This window comes from Mauremys mutica, chromosome 10 (genome assembly GCF_020497125.1).
Source record: "Mauremys mutica isolate MM-2020 ecotype Southern chromosome 10, ASM2049712v1, whole genome shotgun sequence".
NCBI lineage: Eukaryota > Metazoa > Chordata > Testudines > Geoemydidae > Mauremys > Mauremys mutica.
In genome coordinates this window covers 10,710,533-10,731,715 of record NC_059081.1, presented here as the reverse complement: position 1 = coordinate 10,731,715, position 21,183 = coordinate 10,710,533, and the positions used below count along the sequence as shown (strand labels likewise).

The following is a 21,183-nucleotide window of genomic DNA, read 5'->3' as shown; positions in this document are numbered from 1 at the left end:
GTTTTTCATCAAGGAGAATTCCATTTCTAAAGGAAGCTGGTCCATTTGGAACGACAGCCCCTCTCTCTTGAAAACACGTTTAGCCTGAAGTTCTCTCATCTGTAGCTTTGGTTATAAAAAAAAAAAAATCTGTATTTCCGCACACAAAATTTATGTCCAGGAACAGAACTTCAACAGATTATAAAACTTTCACCTCACAGTCACAACAGAATCCAGTAAAGTAGTTTTGTAACCTCTAAATGAATTATTGATTAAAAAGGAAAGTATTCTAAATTCAGAAGGAACCTTTGTAATGGAAGTTGGTTTTTTTTTCCTGGAGTTAAACTTCCATTTAACATTGTGTTCGGATGACTTCTGCCTTGACCTTTATAGATTTATTCCATGTTAATTTTAAGTTCCTCTTCATTTCACTTATTTTGGGTGGCTCCAAAATGCCAGGAATTAAATACTAAACACTATATTCCATCTGTAAATCACTATCCACCATCGAAAGAAACTGAATTGGCCGCCACATTATTGGTTACATAGGTTAATTCTACACTGGAATATCCTTCTACAGCTGTGTTCCTTTAGAAACATAATAAGTAACACAGATATTATACAATTAAAGAGGTGAAATTCTGTCCGCTATTTGTGCAACTCTGTACTGTAATTTATATTTATAAACCTAATGGCATGGCGATAAAGCATTCAGGAAATATTATTTATATGTACATAATATATAAGAAATATGATTTGTGAAGGAACAGGGCATTAATTCTCTAGAAATGCCACATGAAACTGCATAATGCATTAAAAAAATCCATATACCTTGGCGTTATTCTCATTTTCCGTTTGTAATAGCAACAACGACCTTGGCACAGGGCATTTTCATCAACTCCTCCCAGCCATTCATTAATCTTCAGGAAATGCCCTGGGCCTCAACTCTTAATGTTTAAATTAATACACAAGTATGTATACAGAACACAATTAGAATGCACACACCATCTTTCATCTTTTAGGTAACCAGTGTCCTGAAAAAGTGATTAAGCAAACACTGATAATGCTGATATTATGAAGGAATAGTGCACAAAGTCTTAGACACCTGAATTTACTTTACTGAGAAAATATCAACCAAAACAGTAAGATTCCCCCTACTCCTTTTGAAAGCCACCACAGGATCTTCATCTTCCACTAGGACAACCACCATGAGGGGACCTCAGTTTAAGGTTTTAACTGGGGCAGATACTCAGCAGCTGACTATTGTCATAGCTTCACTGACTTCAATGGAGCTATGACAATTTACATCATCAGAAGATGTGCCCTTCTAACAGCACAGTATCCTCCATTCAGTACATAATATCAATGGCAATGTATCTTATAGAAGTAATGGTGTACAAAGAAAAACCTCTTATTCACTGCAAGGTCATGAATCACAATATCGAATGCAAATATATTTCTAAAGGGACAGAACTTCCCATAACCAAGTACATAATTTTTCATTTTATTTTCAAAGAAACAAAGGTCCTGGTTACAAAAATTCTTCAAAGACCCATGTTCTGTGGTTCTTTGCTGACAATGGGCTAAACTATCCAAAATTTGAAGGCATATCATTTTGCTCGAGCATTATGCATAACAGACACCTATGAAAAAGTGGCTTTTCAAAGTTTATCATTATGGCATGGGTTTAGAAAACAGCAGTCTATGCCCTGTACTGGTGGGATTTGCAAAAGTATCTAAGGGAGTAAGCTGCCCATCTTCCACTGATTTACAAACTCCATTAGGCACCTTTGAACATCTCTTCCTGTACACACTCAATAATGGATATAGAATATTACTCCTGGGGGAATTTTGTGCCAAAAAATAAATTCTGTCAAAACAACACAATATGATCACTCCGGTTTCAATTATCTTGGTAATTTATTTCAAAATACTTGTCAGCGAGTATGTCTAACAATACAGACCAAAAAAAAAAAAAAAAAAGATTCAGGAAATGTTTTTGGACAAACAGATTCCTTACTAGATATATTAACAGAGAAAGCTGAGTAATTCATTTAAACTACAATATAGAAATGTATTTTCCGCACCTCTCAAAAGCAGTGCAAAAGCTTGGGGGAGTCAAGGGTAACGGAGGAGCTGAGGTAGAGGGAAGGAGCCTGGGAGTGAACCTGGAGGGTTGTTAGGTGTGGGTGGGAAAAGTATGGAGCAGTTTTTTTGTGGGGTGGGGAATTGTTAGGGAGTTGAGGAGCTTCCCCCATGTGGACCCTGGCTGACATCAAGCCTCTCCCATTCAGTCAGGCACATCTGCCCCTGTTTCCATGTGGCCCTGGAAACCCTGCCCCAATCCCCATGTGGCCCTGGAGCCCCCTTCACATTCAGCCCTTGGCTCAATGCTGTCACCTCACTAGCTCCTCAGCCCATACCCCAGTCTGTCCCCCCACTAGCCCTTCTGACCCCAATCTCTGACCCCCACAGCAGCCCCATGTGCCCCACTCTGCCACCTAACCTGGCTCCACGGGCAGGCTGCTGTAATGAAGGCGGCTGGCTGCTAGCTGTTACTACTTGTCAGCTGGCTGTTCTGATGCCACAGTGGCCTCTGGTGGGCAAAATGCAGAACTGCAGCACTTCTTGGGCAGAATATATTTTCTGCGGGAAATAAAAAAATTCTGTGCCAAACATGAATTCTGTGCGTGTAATTCCCCAAGGAGTAATAATATACATTTTGGGTCTGAAATCAATAGGAACATTCATATGAATTAGGGTAGAAGGATTTGGTTCATACTGTAAAGTTTATATAAGCTAATTATGATTGATATTTTGCATAAACATGGCACTTTGATTTCAGTTCTTCCCCACTACAGAGTTGTAAACATGGTACAGTACCTGCAGAAGACTTTCTATGGCATGAAACCCTCTAATTAAATTCAAAGCCCCACATAACAGGCTCAGTATAAATGACACAATCCCTGGCAGAGTAACGGCTTCCAGTCGTTGATGAGGAGCTGCAAGGCACAGGAAAAAAATAGTATGAAATAAATCAAAGCATTTTCCTTAAAGTTTAGAAAAATATAAATCTTATTTTTCAGTGACTTCTTCCTGCTCAAAAACACATAATTAAAGATGGTAAACCTTAATGCGTATATGTAAAATTCTATAAAGAGTGAAAGATTTGATAAAATATACTTTGAGGAACATCAATTCTGTATTTTAGTTGAAATAATGTCTTTGTTAAAGAAGAAATTTAACTTGAGATATCCAGTTTATTCAGCACGGTGCTGTAGACTGTTCAAACGTGCCAGTAAATCAATATCCAATAATGTACTTGCTGGTAAAATTTGTCCAAAATTAGCAACCAGCTACCTGAGAGCTCCTTTCACAACCTCCACTGTTCTTTAACACTAACGCATTAGTAAGGGCTATCAGGACTGATTTAACTTGTTTGCTGAACGAAATGCTGTGAGGCAAAGCTTATTACCTGCCACTACAGCAAAGCACACCAGCTGTAAATGCTACCAGAGATACAAATAAAGAAAAAATCTGGAACTACAGCTAGTATTTGTACTACAACAGGATGCATACTTTCCAGTTGTGATTCAGAAGTCTCCGATTATATTAAAAACAAAATACAGAAAGGGATTTGAAAATATACATTTCTCTGCACACATTTATTTGTGCTTATCAGGGGACACAGTTACACAAATGACTGCAAATACATAGTAGATGTGTATTAATCATTATTGTGCTTTTCCATAACATAAAAGAAGCCAAATATGGCGGGGGGAGGGAATCCAACACAAAATCCATAACAGTCTATGCAACATGGGGGAGGGGAGAGGGGAACAAGAGGTTCACATATTTAAATCATTTTGTTTAAATCAGTGAAGTGTAAAGATGCAAACAATGAAGTTAACGAACTGTAACATTAATATAGAAGGGGTGTCAATCCTGGTTGTTTGCACTTAACAGCTGCAGACAAAGGCTCTCCAAACAGTTCAGAAAGTTACAGAAACCACAAAAAATATGACAAAAGCTATTTCTCCTGATAAGCACATAAGACTGTGAGTGTCATTGTGTCCTAACTTTATTATGCTCAACATATATGCTTTGTTATAACTAATTTGTACGAGACTTAACATATGTTTTTGTTTTAAACTAAAAAATACTTTGATGCTCAACTTCGATAACTTATTTTTATTCTAACCACGAGACACATTAGATGTGGCAACTACTAAAGTTAAGGTTGGATGCCAATTTCCATTCTAATTTCTTCAGTTACTTATAACTTCTCAAACTTTTGGGGGGTTTTTTGGCTGAAATTTTAGTCTCAGCCAAATTGCATTTATTTAAACTGTTGGGTAAAATTAGTTCAGCTCTTGTTGAGTTTTATGAGTAGAGGGGGGAAGCCACACCCCATATTCCAATCAAGAATTTTACATTTTGATAACACAAAAATGAGGGATGTCTTATTCTGAAAAAGTCAACCATTTTATCAGTGAAAATCAGCAATTTTGTGCACAAGTGTTAGAACATTTCAATATTTTTTCTTTAAAAATTTTCAGGCACTCTAATTAAGGACAATCTACACCATTGCTAAAGCTATTAGGCTCCTCAAGGGATTACACATTCTATTGTCAAAAGAGCTAAGCACCAGACAGCAAATAAATGCATAACAGAATTTAGAATGTCAGTTAAAGATGACAGAGAAAAAGACAAGCTGTACAAGAGCCGCTAGGTCCATCAGCCTGTTCAGTTTACAAACTCTTAAGAGGAGACAGCAGATAATCACTAAATTAGTGAGTTTTTAGTATAGGCCCGGGATCAAAAAACGTACAAATTCTGGTGTCAGAACTTGTACATTACCTGTAAGGAATTACTTTAAATTTATTCACATTTGTCCTGCCCTCCCTCCTCAGCTGCCATTTAAAAAAATGTAACGTAATATTGAAATATCGAGCACTCAACTTTTTAGTGGCTTAAGGTAGCTCCAAGAAGTGTAACACGGCCTTCTGCTAGATATGTAGTATGTTTTATTGCTGTTTACCTTATTATATGTAAACCTCAATGTACTATTTTTATTAATTTATACAGTGAGTACCTCTTTTAGTTCCACTGATTTGAGAGACTGTACCAGTTCTACTGGAATTCCTTATTTTAAAAGTAGAAAAGTTAATGGCACCTTAACTTTTTTTTTCTATTGTCAGTTTCTAAGCTTTAAAAATATTTTAAACCAGACAAATGTATACAACAAATTAACAGTATGTTATCACCACATTTCTAAAGCATGATGAAACCTGAGATTATCTTTAAAGCAAAATACTATCAGGAGTCTGCATGATGCATACCCTCTACATTAAAAAAATAGCTTTAGTTTATTCATTATACAGAACAGTCTCTAAAGAAACTATTCCAATTTTCAACCATTTAAACAACAACATTTTAATAAGCCTAGACTCTAAATATTGTTCAACATTAGATATATGCCCAATAGCTGTATCTGTCCTAGTAATGCCAAATGCTTTACTATTATAGCTACAGTTAATGGGTCAAATTCTGTTCTCAAGTTACACTCGTGTAACAAAACAGAATTTGGCCTGTGTGTCTATTTAGCACCACTTACTAGCTGAAGTGGTTTAAGACATGTAACTCATCCACCATAAAACTCGTATCTGAATGGGAAAGCAAAAAAAATTATGGGACTTTGAGCAAGGTCGCATCTGGAAAAGTTATCCATGGAACAGAAGAGAAACAGGGAAGTCTGACCTACTGCATAGGTATCAGACAGACAGCAAAGATTTTTTAAGCAAGTCCTTACTCTGGGAGATGGTCGCAAGCTTATATTTGAGCAAGCAGCTGACCTGTGAAATTCTGGAACTGCTCTAAGATAAAAGACTTGTATTAAAGGAATAATTACACTTCAAACACTGTAGTATCCAATGGTCCTTTCTATCAGGAGCAAAAGGCAGCTAAAACTTAAATATTGGGAGAAAAAACAGGGTGTGATCTTCCCTGGATGTATAGGTCTTGAGAGGGAGAGTCTGCAACCAGGCAGATTCCAGAAAGGAAGAAGAGAAGAGAAAAATATGTAAAATAGAGAGGAAGGATAAACTAATTAAATGAAAATATGACAGGAAAAATTGAGAAATGTCAGGAAGCAATACTTCTAAAACAATCAGGTCAAGCAAAAGCCAGCAAGGGAACTCTGACTTCTGATTTAAAGTTTTTTAAAAAAATCTTTAACTTGTGATAGCATGATAAAGAAAAAAGAAAGGAAGAATGGAAAAGAGAAGGAAAGGTGCCTTACTGCATTTGAATTTAAGCTATTATGTTCTCAGAGGATCTTTTATTCTAACAGTGTCATAAATAAGCGTCTAATGCTTCCTGAAAACACTTTTTAAAAATAATCTATTTAGAAATAATTCTGCCTCTGCCATAGACGTTCAGTATTTTTCCTTTTAACCATAAACTCCATCCAGAGGATTTTTATTGAGTTTATTTGCTTCCCCTTGTGACACCATAACCTTTTCCACAGACACAAGATTACATCAGGCTGTTAAATAAGTAGCAGGAGATTAACTCTGAAGAAAGGTGCAAGTGTCAGAAGCGATAAAAGGAGTCCATAGAATTATAATAAAAATGTATAGTACATATATACAAGCAGAAGTTGTACTGAAAATGTTTTCCACATTTCTCCATCAGTCACCAACAATATTAAGAATGCTCTGGATGATTTAGCATAGGGATATGGCATACCTTGAGAGGTACCATTGTCCTAAATAATTTGAACACGATTACACATTCTCCTTTGTTGTTGCAGTAGTTAGATTTTTTTTTTGTCAGTATCAACATTATAATCATTATAACTATAAATTATTTGCACTTTGATAGCTCCAAAAAGTCTCAATTAGGATCAGAACCCCACAGTGGTGGGCACTGAACAAACACCTCAGCAATGTACCTTTTTCAACTAAAACAGCATTTTAACATCTGTATAGAGAAAACCTACAGTAGAAATAGAAACTGAAATGTTTAAGGTAATCGCTGAAAAAGAATTACTAGCATAATAGTTAAATTGACTGTTAATATTTGTAAAAGTGTATGAATTTTAGCTGATCACTTATTTTACAGTACTTTAATAAGAGTTCACATTTGTGTCATTAATTCAGGCCCTAATCCTGCAAGATGAACTGTATGGTACAGATGAGCATAAGGGCCAAAGATTTTTTTTAAATGAAAAATATTTAACATTACAATAAATGCTGAAAACTTAATTTAATTTTTTCACTTCACTGAACTTGAAGACTGAAACTAGACTATTCTGTTTCACTTTCTCTAGTCAGTTTCATTTGTAGAATCCATGCATTAGTATAATGTTTTTGTGTTCTTGTTTTCATTCTTCTATTCTGCTGGGAAATACCCAAATTTGGAGTTTAACTGCTTGAAAGTGTTTTTACTATCACCAGATAAAGTCTAGAATCATGTGTCAGTATATAGTACTCTAATATCCAAACTCACCAATGCATTAGTTATCATATGTGCTTTAAAAGTTACCCTATAAAATTTATTCTTTTCATGATATAAATGAAAAAAAAATCAAGACTTAAAATAGAACTGTCATGACAAAAATAAATGAAAATGTGCTATTACTGATGTGATGTACTAGGTACACACATTTTTTTTTAAAAGAGTACTGAATTTAAACAGGATAATTACTTTCTATTTGAATGTCAAGGACCTGCCCTATGTGATGCTCTTCCCACTGAGTCCAGTAGTCATGACATGCCCACAGCAATACAATGCTTTCATGATGCCTTCAGATCCCATTATAAAGAAATCACTAACTGATTTATGAGTCTTATAAAAAAAAAGTGTATATTTTTTAATGTCTACCTTCACTTGTATATTTTCATTTAGAAACCAGTCTATCAGTAATTGCCCTCTATGGAAGCTGCAGGGGAAGAGTAATTAACTGAAGCCACAGCTGCTAAATAAGGACACACATCCTATGTCATGGCAATTGTTCTTTATACAGACTAGAAACCAGGTTTGGCATTATTTTCCATATTTAATTTTGATTAAAAAACAAGCAAAGTAAACATATGGCTCTGTATCTGGTTCACATAAGATAACAGTAATTAAGGTACCAAACTCACCAGCAGATATCTTACCAGTACCCTTAAATTCTGCAGCTGATAAGTGTGCAAATCCATTAGTTGAACCAAGTTCAGACATGGAAATTTGATAAGGTGGTCTCAGCTTGATTTCTGTCTGCATGTCAGCAAGATTTATCTTTGTCGACAGAGACCGTGGGTTATTATATCTCTGCTTGGTCCTTTGAATAAAATTATCTGTGTAAAATTTAAAAAAAATATCCCTATAGACATTTGTTAATTAAATCATTCCACACTAAGGCTTTATGGGCCATATATTTCTAAAATACAAATTTAAATTTATTATTTGAAATTCTTACATTTATCTTGGAACATTCTAATACTATTTCTGTTTTATGACTAATATATCATGGACTAATTAATTCTGCAATATAAAAAATTAAGCTCTAGAAATCTAATTACTTAACAACTGTGAATAAACTAATGACTTACATGGCATGATACTGAAAGCACTGCTAATATAATGGATGTATTTTACTAGTTTTAGCTTCTCTCTCAATTTAGCATATATTCTTATAAAAATAAAGTAATTTTTTTCAGCTATAAATGCACTTAATTCTAAAATGTGACTTAAATTGCAAAATATTAGGGCTGAATACTTTCATTATATCTTCTCTCCTCAGCAGTAAACACACCAATATAATGAAATTACTTTCTAAACTAACAGCTAGGAAAACACATTGAAGGATGGAGAAAAGGAAGAAAGCAAGCAGTGGTTATTCTAAAGGACACCTTTAAAAAACAGACTGGATCAGCTGCATTGGAAAATGAATGAATTTTAGTAGGTACCACATTTTTCTGCACCTTGTATTCCTTTTACTCTGTTTAAAATGTATTTTGTTAGAATAAATAAAACTAGTTTCTTTTACCTCCAAATGAAGGTATAATTTTAAGCCACTGCAGATATCAGCAGAAACCACAAGAGATGCTACAAGTAATGCCACATGTAGTAGGTATTTGAAGCCTGAATCACAGAAAATTCAATGCATACAGCAAATCAAAATCTTCACTTCCTTTCTTTGCATTGAACAAATAACTATTACACAGTGAAGAGCAAACATACAACTAGGATTTTTTAGTTTGGAAAGCTCAATATCTTTATAGGTTCAGTATTTTGATACACGTATAATGTCAAACATCTCAACATATTACTAACTGGCAGAAGTTAAACTCATCCACATTTGTTCACGCAGAACCTGATCAAAAATTTATTGAAGTTAATGGAAAGATTCAACTCCCACCAAAGACTACGGGAATCTTTCTAATGACTTTAATGGGAGCTGGATTAGGCCCTCAATCACCCTAAAGCTAACTAAACATAATCTTGGCTGAATATTTGTGATTTCTATGTTTTAAGTTGTACATTCTTTAAAATAGTTAGTTGAATTTGAGTTAGGTTTGAAAGAGTTATTGTAGTAAGCAGTCAGATCCTTACCAAACTCTATGAAACAGTATGGCCGGATGGCAGTATTTGTCCTCATCATATTGTACGTGGTGATGAACTCTTTCTGAAGCTCATCCAGGAAGCAGAAAGCCAGAACACTGGGGTAATTTTCAGTGCACAGCATCATGTAGCTCACTCCCAGAGAGCTAATAAAACTATAATTTAAAAAATGGTTTTAAAATTTCAAAATTAAGTCCAGGTAACTTACAGCTTTGCAAGACTGGTTCCATATGCCATAAACAGAGAAGCAAAAAACGTCTATGGGGTAATGAAGACATTAATATTTATTGAAAAAGCCAGAGATTGTTTTAGGGAAAAATTACTTTTAGATAATGTCTTTCTTTTAAACAGAATTGTATTAATGAATGAGAAGCTATGCTATACATATAAAAGTGTATAGTGTGTTGCAATGGACTAACGTGTGGACGAGAGGGAGATTATGATAAAATCGTTGGGGGTGGGAAATACATGGGTATCCTCTCCTGGGAATGGCACATTTAGAATAAATGCAGAACATGCCATCTGGTGCATTCCAAAGGCAAAAAACTGCTCTTCAGAATTTTTTTTTTTTTTTTTTTTAAATAAGTGAGGGTATTAAACTCTTCCATAGAAAGAATGTTTCATCAGTATCCAGACATAGAGATGCAAATGACCAGCGACAGGAAAATCTCTCCCCCTTCCAATTTAACATTTGGTATATACCTATATATATTTCAAATTAACAAATTGTTGTATTTGATTATTGGTTCATGAAACAGAAGTTTCAAAATTAGTTGAAGTATCTGTCATATACAGCTTAAAATAAATCAACCTAATCATTATATATCAAGATTTTAACAGAGTCTTAATAGATGGTAAATATATAACATCTTTGATTACATGTGACGTCCAGTTCTTTAAAGTTTATCAGTTGTCAAAGAAATTATAGATGTATCAAGATTAACTACTGAAGTTTATTAATAAAGTCAAAACCACAGTGCTATATTTTTGTGCATAATTAGTTAAAGCAATGATCATTAACTTCTGAGAGGAAATATTGACTTTTTCATTTGCATTTACGCACACAGATTCGATATTTGCTCTACCTTAACAAGTATAGCTTAGGTTTCATTGCTTGCATTTATCTTAATTCACAGAGATAAAAATATCAGCCACTGTGTACATTTGTTTTGTGAAAACTGTTCTTTTTGTGTTGTCTGAAGCACAGCTACAATGAGTGGCAAAACATAAAGGTAAAAGTACAAATTTTGGGGGGGGGGGGAGAGGATAATTAGTGGGGTTGTTTTTAAAACAAACCGAGAGGCTAAACCTTTACGCATATGTTGTAATAGTTATAACATTAAACAGTTACATCAGTGAGCCACAGAAGTTATTAGAATACAATAGCTACCATTAAGCAGCCACATCAAACATTTCTAATGCAAATGATGTGTTTGGTTTTTTTAAATTCAGTATGCTGAATGGTTGGGGGGGAACGACATTAAATCCCTGACCTTTTAATTTTGGTTAATTTCATGCTCATGAAAGTGAAAGACAGGTAACACTGGCTAGAGCCAGAATTAGTAAAGTTAGGTGTTGCACAAGATTCTTCATGCAGAACTGCCACTGCTCTTCTGACCTGCTTTTGTAAGAACCTTTCTTGAGCTGAGCCTGCCAACCATGCTGAATCAAAGAATCAGACAAATTTAAACTGGAAAAGTTCAGGCTGTTTGTGGCCTGATCCTGAGAGGTGCAGGTCAACTTACAGCTACCACAGAAACTGCTGTAGTAGTGGGTGTCGACACTACCCTGCTTGGATCAATGGTGCGCTTCCACTGTAAACGCCGACCCAGACCATAGAACTTCCCAAAAATAATTCCTAGAGCAGATCTTTAAGAAAAACATCCAATCTTGATTTTAAAACTGCCAATAATGGACAATCTCCCACGACCCCTGGTAAATTGTTCCATTGGTTAATTACTCTCACCATTATAAATGTAAGCGCTTCACCAGAGTGCTTCCACTGACCTAAGAGCAGCAGTGTGGGGCTCTCAACTCCACTGGCAGCTCCCTGCCAGAAGCCTGGCTGCTCCGCGAGCTCCCGGTGGGCCGCCCCACCAGCCCCTGGGCTTCTGCCCTATCCATTCTCCGCCAGGAGCGGGGGGAAAGCCTCCCAGGGCTTCTCCCCTACCCATCCCCCGCCAGGAGCAAGGGGAAGCCAACTGAGGCTTCTCGCCACTGCAGAGAGGTGTCCAGCTGTCCTGGCTACTTCCCCCCCTCCAGATCTCCCACCTGCCCACTAGGAGCTCTGCAGCCTTGTCAATTTCACAGCTCAAGGAGCTGTGAAACTGATTAGACTGTTAAACTCAGGGCAAGGAATGGGGTCGCAAAGCCACCCCGACCTCTGGCCCAGCTCCCGGCGGGGAGTAAGGTCCAGCCACTCAGCTCTCCAGGGACGTGAGGGCTTTCTTGTTAATTTCACAGCTCATGCCCTGAAATTGATAAAACAGCCAATGTACGGGACACAGTGTCGTTCTAACTACACCGACATAAGCCTCACGCCTCTCGTGGAGGTTTAGTTATTATATCAGTGTAGTAGGGCACTTACATTGGTAGAAGGAAGGCTGTAGTGTACACACTGACATAATTAACTGTGTAGTGTAGACCTGCCTTAACTCTTTTCCCACAGAAACACCTTTCTAGTGAGTGATACCTTTTAAAAAAAAAAAAAAACATATCAAGAGGTATTTGAAAAGTGAACATTATAATCAGATAACTATTTCAGGATAATCCAAGAAGTTTCCTGTTTTAAAACTACAATGGAGGAAAAGAATCCATTCTGCATTGTTATACTAACTACATAGCACCAATATGCACAGGCACTGTCAAATACTTTAGATCCAAATTTTAAGCCTGGCAAAAATCAAAACCAAAAAAGTTTTAGGAGAATCAGTCGCACCATTGTGAAGATGCTGGATGGGCTTCAGGACCCCTGGATTCTACTCAAAGCTCTGCTACAGACTTCAGGCACTTTCCTTTTCTGTGTTGCAATTCCCCATCTCCGTAAATTGGGACAATTCTACTTTCTCTACCTCATTGATACATCCTGCATATGTTCGTTAATGTTCATGAGAACACAAACTTACACTGATGAGCATTATAGAAAAGCACAGACATACATAGGAAAATGCTTTTACAAAACTTTTAATAAATATTTTCAAGATTTTTTAAAATATGAGTACAACTTAAAAAATTGGGGAGGGATAGAAAAGACAGAGGGTTCAGGCGATGTAAAGGGTTACCTTAAGTACTGGAAAGAAATGTAATAGAAATGTGTTAATGCATGAGACCCATAAAGGAAACTTTAGTTTCACTGTCCAAGCGAGTAAAGTACATAAAAGATGAAAAGTAAATTAGATTTTGGTGTTTACTAAATAACTGTTTATTAATAAACTAGGCTGTTAATGATAAGATGTTTATCTCAACAGTGCACATTTAATCATGGAATATTTCCGCCATATATATGGCATATTAACATATTATTAGCAATATAGCATCGTATTATTATTATGGAGGCAGCTAGCATACTCCAATCAGGACGAAGGCTCTACTGAGCCAGGTGCTTTACAGATGTAGGAAAACATGGTCCCTATCCAAATTAACATTTGCTATTGGTGTTACAAATTAAGGTAAGGGTGCAAATCCTATATTCCTTACATATGCAATGCTCCCACTGAAGTCAATAGTAATTTTAGGTGAACAAGGCATGCAGGTTAGACTCTATGGCCCAGATTTTTAAAAGTATCTAGACCACTGACTCCTACTGATTTCAATGAGTTAGCCACGTACATATCTGTAAAAATCTGGCCCCAATTCTATAACACATTTTTATATGCAGACCTATGATTTGAAAAGGTAGTAATTTTACATTCATTTTATATTTTGATCATTCAGATCAGACAAAGAAAAAAAACTATCATAATTTCCTTGAACTACCATAACAAAGAATAACCAAGGACTAATCACAAGTCTCCTGAGCTCCTCGGGCTTTTAATGCCACACGCTACCTTGAAACCAAGAGGATAATGGAATAAATCTTAAAAATGCTTAATCTTGCAAGACTCTAGTAGGTCAATAATTTAAACATTTATAACAATGCAGGTTACATCAAACTAGGATTTCTACCAGAATATAAATGTCTTTAAAGTCTATCGTGTCTTAACTTTCAATTTCCAAATACAAAAATAATTGTTGATAGTTATTCTTAATTTAATTCATTACCTCTACACTGCAACTGTTAACTAAACACCACTCAGGAATGTTACAAGGATAAAAAATGAAATTCTTACTTTATATTATACTGGCCAGCTTTCAGCATACATCTATCAGGAAGCTGAGCAAGCTTCTTCGAGAGTGTTTTAAAATATTTTCTACATTGCTGCACTCCCATGCTTTGCTCATAATCTGTAGAGGCAGATAGCGGGAGCCCATCTCTAACACGGACCACTGAGGCAGATAAGATCATAGACATTGCCAACAGATTTAGTGAAAACCTAAAACAAAACAAATAAATTCAGAAATGCAGATCAGACAAAATTAAAACAAATAAACAAAAATTGAATATGCAGCCAGAACCATTACTATCTGGTGGCTAGATGAGGTAACTCTCAATCAAGGCTGATGGATTATATGCCTGGTTCATCCTTAATACACAGCAAGTCACAAAGGGCTTAGTCTTGAACCTAAGCTCACACAAGAAGTCCTGTTGAGTAGTCCCTACCAGTCTCTCTGACTCACAAACAGGTCACAGAATCAGACTTTTGACTTCTCTTATTAATATGTATTATTCATATTACCACAGCACTTAGAGACGCAGAGATTGAGGCCCTGCTATTTTTTTATTTATTGTTTGTTTTACAGTAGTGCCTAGAGGAGATCAAGATCATAGTGCTAGGCACTATACATACCACATACTCTTGATCAGTGAGACAAAGATAAGATCTTGTCAAAAGAGCTTAAAGTCTACATAAGCAAGACAGACAAAGGAGTTTTATTATTCCTATTTTATAGATCGGGAATTGAGATAGAGAGAGAATAAGGCCATGACCAAGGAAAAATTTAAACAAGTGCCTAACTATCAGCATGTGACTAGTTCTACTGAATTCAGTGGGACTATACATATGCTTTAAGTTAGGCACAAGTTTAAGTACTTTGCTGAATGGAGACCAACTTAACTTAACCAAAGTAACATAGGAAACATGTGGCAGAGCCAAAAATAAAACCTAGGTCTCCTGAGTCACAGTCTAGTGTCTTAACCATGAAACCCTCTCTCTCTTATTTGGGTCTGAGTTTATTGATCTGTAAAACGTGTATAGCAATATCCACCTTACACAAGTATTGAGAAGTTTAAAATAAATAACGCTTGTAAAGCATGTGAAAACCATGAATGAACTACCATAAAAGGACAAAGTATAATTATTTTAAGATACATGGGATCTAACCTCTGAGGCAAGGATGGGGAAGAATAAAATAAATGTAACGTCAAGTGATTCCTATTCAAACTAAAATTTTACTTTTTGGCCCTGATGTAATGCTGCTCTCAACTTTCTCCAACAATTATATATTCTGTGACTTGCTTGGTCTGCATGTACAAAACAATATAACAAAAGGATTTTATTAAAATATTCATGAAACAAAAGGTGGCAAATCACAGCAGACATTTTAAAACGCAACCTTTGTCAAGAATTAAAAAGACAGATAGATAGATAGATGTCCAAACCCTTAAAAGTTTCAGCAGATATATCAAAATGATCAAAAGTTTAGCAAGACAAGCATTATATGGTTCTCTAAAAGTAAAATTACTTATTTGCTCATTTGTCTGACCTCCTGTAAAACACAGGCCATAGAACTTCCCAAAAATAATTCCTAGAGCAGATCTTTCAGAAAAACATCCAATCTTGATTTTAAATCTCCCACGACCCCTGGTAAATTGTTCCAATGGTTAATTACTCTCACCATTATAAACGTATGCATTATTTCCAGTACGAATTTGTCTACCTTCAACAGTTTATAATTATTTAAAGGGTATAAACTAGGGCTGTCAATTAATCACAGTTAACTCACGCGATTAACTCAAAAAAATTAAACATGATTAATCGCACTGTTAAGCAATAGAATACCAATTGAAATTTATTAAATATTTTGGATGTTTTTCTACATTTTCAAATATATTGATTTCAATTACAACATAGAATACAAAGTGTACAGTGCTCACTTTTTATCTTTGATTACAAATATTTGCACTGTAAAAAAGAAATAGTTTTTCAATTCACCTTATACAAGTACTGCAGTGCAATCTCTTTATCATGAAAGTGCAACTTACAAATGTAGGGGTTTATTTTACATAACTGCACTCAAAAACAAAACAAAGTCCACTCAGTCCTACTTCTTGTTCAGCCACGCTAAGAGAAACAGGTTTGTTTACATTAACAGGAGATAATGCTGCCCACTTCTTAATTACAATGTCATCTGAAAGTGAGAACAGGCGTCGCATAGCACTGTTGTAGCTGGCGTCACAAGATATTTACATGCCAGATGCGCCAAAGATTCATATGCCTCTCATGCTTCGGCCATCGTTCCAAAGGACATGCTTCCATGCTGATGACACTCGTTAAAAAGAAAAAGTGTTATAATTACATTTGTGACTGAACTCCTTAGGGGAGAACTGTATGTCTCCTGCTCTGTTTTACCTGTATTCTGCCATACATTTCATGTTATAGCAGTCTCGGATGATGACCCAGCACATGTTCATTTTAAGAACACTTTCACTACAAATTTGATAAAATGCAAAGAAGATACCAATGTGAAATGTCTAAAGATAGCTATAGCACTTGACCCAAGATTTAAGAATCTGAAGTGCCTTCCAAAATCTCTGAGAGGGACGAGGTGTGGAGCATGCTTTCAGAAGTCTCAAAAGAGCAATGCTCCGATGCACAAAGTACAGAACCCAAACCACCAAAAAAGAAAATCAACCTTCTGCTAGTGGCATCTGACTTAGATAATGAAAATGAACATGTGTTGGTCCACACTGCTCTGGATTGCTATTGAGCAGAACCCGTCATCAGCATGTCCCCTGGAATGGTGGTTGAAGCATGAAGGGACATATGAATCTGATTACTGTGATTAATTTAATAAATGCTACTTCATTTATCCCTAATCTCTTATGGGGAAAAAGGAGGAGTGCAAAAATATCACGTAGGTAGGATTACATAATGCTATATTTATCTCTCCAAAACTCTCCCATTGCCCATATATTAAATACTGAACCTAATTTCCATTCAATCATTGTTTTACTCCCAGAATTAAGGGCAAAGAATATAAATAGCCAATATCAATAATAGAGACAGCAGAACTGAGAGAGGATAAAATCCTTCTTCTAGATCTAAGTTATCTATTTTACATATTTATTTTGTAAATAAAATATTCTCATAAATCCTAGATAAATAGGGATTCAGATTAAATGAAAGCTATTTATATCAAGGCAAATTAGTCCCTCTTTTAAAGGATAAACCTCCCTGAAACCTGCCAGCTGTCTTCCATGCATTATGAAATGACAGAAAAACAAAACTTTGTTTAGACGGTCTTTTTTAATATCATTTTTTAACAATACTTCTTATTAAGCCATCCAATGAATACATTTATTTCTTCTTAGTCTCCGAAGAACAATGTCAGAAGTCTGTATAAAAAGTTGTCATTTATCTTAAAAACAAAAACAAACAAAAATACGGTCACCAAACACACTGTGGCTACAAGAGCATATGAATGTAGAGAAATTAATAAATACACATATTTTAACTGTATGCAATTCAGCATTGCAAAACTGTCATGAAAATTTACCACTAAACAAAAATGTACTAATCCTTCCTATAACAGGATGATTGAAATTAAAAAACAAGGGATATTTTATTCAGCCAACCAAAAATATTAAATATTTCTCTACAGCAAGCAGTTTTTTTGTGCGTGTGTATATATGTGCACATAGGAAAATGTGATGAAGAAATATTTCTATAAAGTAATATTATCTATCCATCCAAAAGTTTAGGTATTAATCTGCACTCAATCCCTTACATATTTAGTATTTTTTCCCCAGATACCTCAGACTATCCTAAACTCAAGGGACCTCACTTTCCTTACAAATATAACAGAGAGTCTCCCACCCTTCACAAATTTGTGAAAAGTACTTTACTTACTTGAAAGCCTGCTGTTTCCATTGCAGGGCCCCTGGGAATTAGGAATATGTGGCTGTGGGGTCCATGACCTAATCCCAGTTTCTTCTATTGAGAAGAGGAAACTGGTAATTGTTTTTAATATGGAGGCACGTGGTTACAACTCCATATTCAGAGCTATGTTCTGAAATGAGCCTTAATATGAGATATATTCCTGTTTTTCCCCTATGTGAAGATGACACGGTGTTAGTTTTATAGTCTGAAATTTCACGGCAATTTTTGTTTGACTCCTTTGCATACATTTTTAATACAAACTGTTGGAAATTGGGCTGTTGATGAGTGTCATTCATGGCAGTACCACCTTTAAAAACAAAACACAACACATTGCCTAGCTTTACAAAAACAAACAGATGAATTCTGAGTAGATCTGGTGCAATGGGTAGTCTCTGCTCTCCAACATATGCTAGATTTCCAGCACCTCATTTTCCAAATTATCCCCTTCCAGCACATGAACTTATTACACTAAACATCCACAACTAATGGATGGGATAATTTGGTAGGCTGCTGCCTGCCGAAGGGCTGATTGAGAGAGCAGAGATAAGGTGTACAGAACTTGTGGGAACAGTAAGGTGTGTGCATGTTGTTATGTATTGTAAGGTGGGTTAACGTCTCCTTTTCTTGACTTTTCTGGGTTTGTGTCATGTCATGTGTATCAGCCTTAACTGTTTCACAATTTTCTATTTATTAGTTTATTTTCTTAACTGTATAAAAGCTTTACATTGTATGCTCTAGATCTGGGGTGGGAAAACTACGGCCCGTGGGCCAGATCCGGCCCATCAGGGCTTTGGATCCAGCCCGCGGGGCTGCCAGCCCCGCGCCGCTCACAAAAGTAGCCGGCACCATGGCCTCTAGCGGGGCAGAGGGCTCCGCGCGCTTACCTCGCCTGCAGGCACGGGAACGGGGAACCATGGCTAATGGGAGCTTCAGGGGAGGTACCCACAGGCCAGGGCAGCATGCAGAGCCCTCTGTCCCCCTCGTACTCTCCGGGGCTGCAGAGACATGGTGCCAGCTGCTTCTGGGAGCGGCGTGGGACCAGGGCAGATAGGGAGCCTGCCTTAGCCCTGTTTTGTACTGCTGCCACCCAAGAGCCGCTCCAGGTAAGCAGAAAAGGGCCGGAGCCTGCACCCTGAACCCCTCCTGCACCCCAATCCCCTGCCTGAGCCCCCTGCCGCACCCCAACCCCCTGCCCTGAGCCCCCTCCTGCACCCAAATCAGTTCTTGGTCCTGATAGTGAAGGCAGGGGGCTGGACTCGATGACCTTTCGAGGTCCCTTCCAGTTCTAGGAGATTGGTATATCTCCAATTATTATTATTATTACCATCCCTCTGGCACCCCAACCCTCTGCCCCACCCCACACCCCTCCTGCACCCCAACCCCCTGCCTTGAGCCCCTTCCTGCACACCGCACGCCCTCCCACACCCTCTCCCGCACCCGCCCTACATTCATGGTCTTGCATGCAATTTCCCCACCCAGATGTGGCCCTTAGGCCAAAAAGTTTGCCCACCCCGATCTAGCTTCTGGCAAACCCAGAGAGAGGGGGGAAACTGCATACTAAAGTTAAGGAACCCTAGAATGCGCTATCACCAACTTCCTTCTGTTTGTAACAAGGAAGCTTTCGTTTGAGCACTTTAACTGATTGCACCAGTACCATAAAAATGGGGACAGAACAATCTCCCAGGTTACAAGGGCTCAGACCACTTATGCTTTGAAGGTTAGCACCAGGGCCGAGGGTCTCCATGCAGAAGTCTATTAACAGCCAATGAAGATCCTGGAACTATGTTGTAATGAACTTCAGTTATAAAATTATGCTTAATAAGCAGGCTACCCAGTTCAGCACTAATTTCCATTTCCAAGTAATGTCATTGTGTGACTCCACGTAGAGTACAGTACAATAACCTGATCTTGAGGTGTTAGGGATAACCCCCATCACGGGGGGGCAGGGGGAGACTGCCTCCTTCTCAATGGGGCACACTAAAAAAAAAAAAAAACCTTTTGGCTACAGCAGCTATCCGACACACCTGTGTTGCACCCATACGTTACACGTGGCACTCTGTCCATGGAAGGAGGAGTGGGGAGGAAACAGGGGTCACAGCTGTTTTGTAGAGCAGCAATTGTACGCACGCCTAGCACCTGCCACAACCTTACACTACAGGGAAGAGGTCGTGGGCAGGGTTATGCCTCCCTATCTCTGAAAGGCAAGTGGCAGGTGGAATAATTCCTCCATTGCAATAGCCCCCACATCCCCTCTCCCCCACAGTCTGGTACCCGGCCGGGCACCAGGAGCGGGACCCGTCCCTATCCCGGCCCCGGAGAAAGAGCCCGTCGTTATCCCTATTCCTGCCCCCCAGGGCCCGGGGTGGGGGAGGCGCCCCATCCCTATCCCTGCACCCGGGAGGAGGAGACCCAGCCCTGTTCCTGCCCCATACCTGTGCCCGGGGCCCGTGGGGGGGGCGCCCCGCCCCATCCCTGCCCCCGGGGGCTGCCTCTCCCAGCCCCAGTTCCCACCTGAGCCGCCTCCGCGCAGCCCGCACGGCCGGGTGGTCAGGCGGGCCTAGGTCTGTTGCTAGGCAACTGCTCTGCGAGGCGTAGGAGACCGTTCCGAGCTACCTGCCTCACCGGGGCCGCGGCATCGGCAGCAGGACCACGTCCGCCTGCCGCAAAGCATGGTGGGAACCAGCGACGCGCCCCCGCAGCAATCAATGGCAGGGCGAGGGGATATCACGTGACTCTGCGTAATCAGCCGACCGGTGCTCGGCGGCGGGGTGAGGACTGAGGAGATGGTCGAGCTGCCGTTGCTTTCCGGTGATATGGGGTGGTCGCAAGGGCGCGGTTGCTCAGATGGAGTTGGGTCCCCATTGCTGTGTGGGGGTGGGGCTTGGGGAGCCGCCATTGCTCTGTGGGGGTGAGGAGAGACCGCCATTGCTCTGTGGGGTGGGGCTTGGCGAGCCGCCATTGCTCTGTGGGGGTGGGGCGGTAGTTCACGTTGTCAGCGATTTGTGATGCTAATAAAGTTACGGATATTGGAAAAGTTGTCACAAATGCCTGTAAAAGGCGGGGCCCCGGAGTAGGGCCCCCAATAGTTGATGGCTTTCAATGGGACTTGTGTTCCTAACACTCCCTCATTAGGTGCTTGTGGACAGCCCCTCCCCCCCACCGCTGTGTGTAAAGTGCCTGGTGGAGTTTTAACGTTATATAAATAATAATAATGCAGTGGGGGAGGTTTAGGTTGGATATTAGGAAAAACTTTTTCACTCAGAGAGTGGTGAAGCACTGGAATGGGTTACCTAGGGAGGTAGTGGAATCTCCTTCCTTAGAGGTTTTTAAGGTC

General features: G+C 38.5%; 1 protein-coding gene across 1 annotated transcript in view; it reads right to left on the bottom strand.

Annotated features, from left to right (window-relative positions):
- SEC22A (SEC22 homolog A, vesicle trafficking protein) overlaps positions 1-20,520 on the bottom strand; it is a 34,388-nt gene extending 13,868 nt beyond the window's left edge. Inside the window, exons 1-5 of the mRNA XM_044978526.1 lie at positions 20,361-20,520; positions 13,920-14,123; positions 9,583-9,746; positions 8,130-8,324; positions 2,863-2,981 (exon numbers count right to left, since the gene is read on the bottom strand). Coding sequence (XP_044834461.1) covers positions 2,863-2,981; positions 8,130-8,324; positions 9,583-9,746; positions 13,920-14,101 — 660 coding nt within the window. The 5' untranslated portion in view covers positions 14,102-14,123; positions 20,361-20,520. The remainder of the gene's footprint in view (positions 1-2,862; positions 2,982-8,129; positions 8,325-9,582; positions 9,747-13,919; positions 14,124-20,360) is intronic.
- Between the last annotated feature and the right edge of the window lie 663 nt (positions 20,521-21,183).